Below are 2,300 nucleotides of genomic sequence, written 5' to 3' on the forward strand. Positions count from 1 at the left end.
AGACATAGCTAAAAGATAAAGTACACAAATAAGAAATTGAACCAAATATAAAACAGGGACGCTAACTAGATGTTGAATAATTGAGTTTTTAAACGGGATTTAAAAGATAAAATGGAGTCTGATGCATGGATAGCGATGGGAAGGTTGTTCCACAGATTCGGTGCAACCAGGGCAAAAGCACGGTCACCCCTTGTTACGACCCCCTCTGCTAGGCGTCAGGGGAGGAGTAACATAAACAAGCCCCCCACACAAACTGAGTAAAGTAAGAGGTTTTAATTTCAAACTTTAAACAGAAAACCGACAGGGCTATTCAACAGACCACTGAGCATATAATTATTACATAAAGAAAAAAAACAGTCAGGCGTAAAAGCAAAGGGTTAAGTAAAGCAGGCTGGCGACACACAAAATAAAAGCTAAGGTAACTAAGGCCAGCTTCACAAAACTCTAATGAAACGAAGTTCAGCTGTATATCAGGTTCAAACAAAGAGCAACACAGCGAACAGGTTTAACCAACAAGCTTCACATGGAAAGCAGACGAGGAGGACACTGCATGTTCACTTCAGAGCAGCAGTTCCCCATAGTGTGAAGGATCTTCAGCCTTTTTATACTCCCAGGTAGTGATGGGCATCAGCTTCATGAAGCACTGAAGCTTTTCATCCAATTGGTTCACCCCAGTGCAAAGCGTCTTGAAGCTTCATTTGCACTAGTAGGACACCTACTGGACGTAAAAATATTAGTTGGCATGAATTTGAATTTTGTGGCCTTTTGCACACAACCTGTAAATGTCAACAACAAAAGGAGTGTGTAAAACATGTATATTGTAGTGATGGCAGTATACTGTGTATATTTATACTGGCAGTATGGAAAATGATCATTTGGAAATGCTTAAAATGGAAATGATCATTTACTGTGAGGTGAGGTGTGGTTGGGGTGTGGACAGTGGTTGTGCTTTTGTAACGTTGAGGTATGGACAGCTACACACTGAGGCGTCAGTCCTGCCTGTTCACATTTTATTCTGTAAAAACTAAATTTTCACTGCTTTTATGACCTTTTAGTGGGGAGAACATAGCTAGGATTTAATGATTTAACAAATCTTTTAAATCCTTCGTCCTCCACAATGCTAAATGGCTGGGAGTCCTCAATCACCATGCTAACCAGGTCTTCATCTATTTGAGATTGTTCTCCTGATGAAAGACAACAAAAACAAAGCACAAATATAAATATCACACACGTAACTTATTACAGCTGTATAATATTGTTATATCATTTAGTAACATTACTGCATGCTATATTATCATGGCATTTGATGGCTCACCTGGTCTTGCTCCACAATCGGTGTTCCCCTTATTCTCATGCAAAGCTCTGTAGTGCCTAAGCATGGATGAGGTGTTGTTGTTATATCCCAGCTCCCTGGCACATAGCAAACACTTCACCTTGTACAAAAGTAAAGCCGCTCAACATAAATTGTATTGCACCATCAGTATTATGAAAATACATCTTCTGTAGAAATTTACATACCTTGTTGGGAGGAATAAGATGAAAATGTTCCCACACAGGGGAGGACATCCTCCTCTTCTTAGCTGGCTCCATTCTCTCCTGACTTTCTCTCCTCACTCTCCTAAACCTCCAAACTGTCTCCAAACTCTCACTAACTGCAACTCTCCATCAAACACCCACATTTTTGAATGAAGTCTGAGGGGTTTATATCGCTGTCATAGCTCACGGCAAAGTTCGAACCACTTCATGAACCAGTCACGTGGTACAGCCGGGCAGCGAGGCTTCGGACGTCATCGTTTTCAGCTCCTCCCATAAATGAAGCAAGCCTCGATACGCGCATCGCGGAAACGCCCCCTCAATTACTCGACACAAGCTTCGAAGCCTCGATACAGAACGTCACATCACTACTCCCAGGTGCAGACAATCAGCCTGTCAATTGGTCTTGGAGTGGTCATGGGATCTCCAGGCAGCCAATCGTCCGCGAGGTCTGGCACACGTAGATTTGCATAAACGAAAGGGTAGTCCCACTCTCTCCAAGGCCCAAGGCCGTAACACCCCTAGATTTAAGTCTAGATCCAGGCTGAGCCAGGAGTAACTGGGCTGAAGACCTGAGGGCTCGCCCAGAGACATATAGGCTAAGAAGATCGACAAGATAACGAGGGGCTAAATTATTTGTAATTTTAAAGGTGAGCAACAATATTTTAAATTCAATGCAATATTTTATGGGTAACCAATGCAACTCAATAAGAACTGGGGTGATAGAGGCTTTCTAGTGCCAGTCAGGAGACGAGCCGCAGCATTCT

General features: G+C 42.6%; 1 protein-coding gene across 1 annotated transcript; it reads right to left on the reverse strand.

Annotated features, from left to right (window-relative positions):
- Positions 1-993: 993 nt before the first annotated feature.
- On the reverse strand, positions 994-1,923 carry LOC146510867 (uncharacterized). The gene is made up of 3 exons (XM_085171998.1): positions 1,519-1,923; positions 1,316-1,433; positions 994-1,184 (listed from the first exon to the last, which is right to left on the reverse strand). The coding sequence occupies exons 1-3, from the start codon at positions 1,588-1,590 to the stop codon at positions 1,042-1,044; spliced, it is 333 nt and encodes a 110-aa protein (XP_085028124.1). The 5' UTR covers positions 1,591-1,923; the 3' UTR covers positions 994-1,041.
- Between the last annotated feature and the right edge of the window lie 377 nt (positions 1,924-2,300).

The sequence above is a fragment of the Neolamprologus multifasciatus genome, chromosome 9 (assembly GCF_963576455.1).
Source record: "Neolamprologus multifasciatus chromosome 9, fNeoMul1.2, whole genome shotgun sequence".
NCBI classification, from domain to species: domain Eukaryota; kingdom Metazoa; phylum Chordata; class Actinopteri; order Cichliformes; family Cichlidae; genus Neolamprologus; species Neolamprologus multifasciatus.

What these genes read in the sequence shown, in the direction of transcription:
- LOC146510867 (XM_085171998.1), bottom strand. Translation starts at nt 1,590, where the DNA reads ATGGAGCCAGCTAAGAAGAGGAGGATGTCCTCCCCTGTGTGGGAACAT. An exon ending in ATCTTATTCCTCCCAACAAG is followed by an intron (nt 1,434 to 1,518) that starts GTATGTAAATTT and finishes CTTTTGTACAAG; the next exon opens with GTGAAGTGTTTGCTATGTGC. An exon ending in CGATTGTGGAGCAAGACCAG is followed by an intron (nt 1,185 to 1,315) that starts GTGAGCCATCAA and finishes GTCTTTCATCAG; the next exon opens with GAGAACAATCTCAAATAGAT.